Consider the following 1,111-nt stretch of genomic DNA (forward strand, 5'->3'; position numbering starts at 1 on the left):
AATCTCCTTGAAGGACTCAGGTGCTGACCTCAGTTAGGTCTCTAAAGCTAAGAGTTCCTAGTCCCAGTTGGGTCAGTGTGGTATGACATGAACCTTTACCTTCTCAATAATGTTCACATTCCCCTCCCCTACTAGGAGGTGTTGGCTCATTATTCACACCGGGCCCTGGATGATGATATTCGCCACCAAATGGCCTTGGACTGGGTGAGCCGGGAGCAGAGTGTGCCGGGGGCACTGTCTAGAGAGCTGGCCTCCACTGAGCGGGAGCTGGATGAAGCTCGACTGGCAGGCAAGGAGCTGCGCTTCCACAAGGAGAAGAAAGATATTCTCATGCTGGCTGCTGGGCAGTTGGGCAATATGCATTCTTCCAACTGCTAGGCATCCACCCGCATACTCGCCATCCTTTCCACAGCCTTTTTTGTATGTCTCCTTTCTAAGATTTAGGATGATTTTTTGTACATACTTTCTCAATTTTATACTTAAATATATATATATATATATATATGTATGTATAAATTCTACACCTAGATTCCTATTTGCTAAGAGATCCCTTTTCTTACTTCCAGTTTTTGGATGCAGTTTTATTTGCAACATCTTTACTCCACTTTACAAGAAAGAGCAGGTTGTCTTTGAAGCTCTATTAGCTCTTAAACTTCCAAATTACCTCTGTAGTCATTTCAGTAGCACTACCAGATTAACTCAGTGTTCATGTCTCCCTCTTTTCAAATATCAGGATAAGGATTATGTGACCCATCCTGACTCTCATTCCTGCTTCCTCTTGGGCTCAAACAGGGTACAAGTATGAAGATACTGAACCTGCTTGGTATCCCTTTCCTCCCACCAGTACCTTATTCCTTCTCTGCCTCCAAATGCCGCTTTGTTTTGAGGCTTCCCTACCTTATTATTCTGAAGGAAGAAGAGACCTTGCTTCTGAAACCATTCCTAAGAAACTGCCCAGGGACAAGGTAAATTACAAACAATTCATGGGAGTTTACTACCTAACTGCCTTCTAGGGCATATGTATACCACACTAGTAGTCTAGATTTCTGGATATATACTCTACAGTAAGATGGGGGTTTTGTTTGAAACTGATTATCTTTCAGTATTTCTT

General features: G+C 42.8%; 1 protein-coding gene across 1 annotated transcript in view; it reads left to right on the forward strand.

The window, feature by feature from the left end:
* Positions 1–701, forward strand: part of LIX1L (limb and CNS expressed 1 like) — a 21,465-nt gene extending 20,764 nt beyond the window's left edge. The window contains exon 3 of the mRNA XM_017515158.2: positions 136–701. Coding sequence (XP_017370647.1) covers positions 136–378 — 243 coding nt within the window. The 3' untranslated portion in view covers positions 379–701. The remainder of the gene's footprint in view (positions 1–135) is intronic.
* The last annotated feature ends 410 nt before the right edge of the window (positions 702–1,111 follow it).

The sequence above is a fragment of the Cebus imitator genome, unplaced genomic scaffold (genome assembly GCF_001604975.1).
Source record: "Cebus imitator isolate Cc_AM_T3 unplaced genomic scaffold, Cebus_imitator-1.0 Scaffold543, whole genome shotgun sequence".
NCBI lineage: Eukaryota > Metazoa > Chordata > Mammalia > Primates > Cebidae > Cebus > Cebus imitator.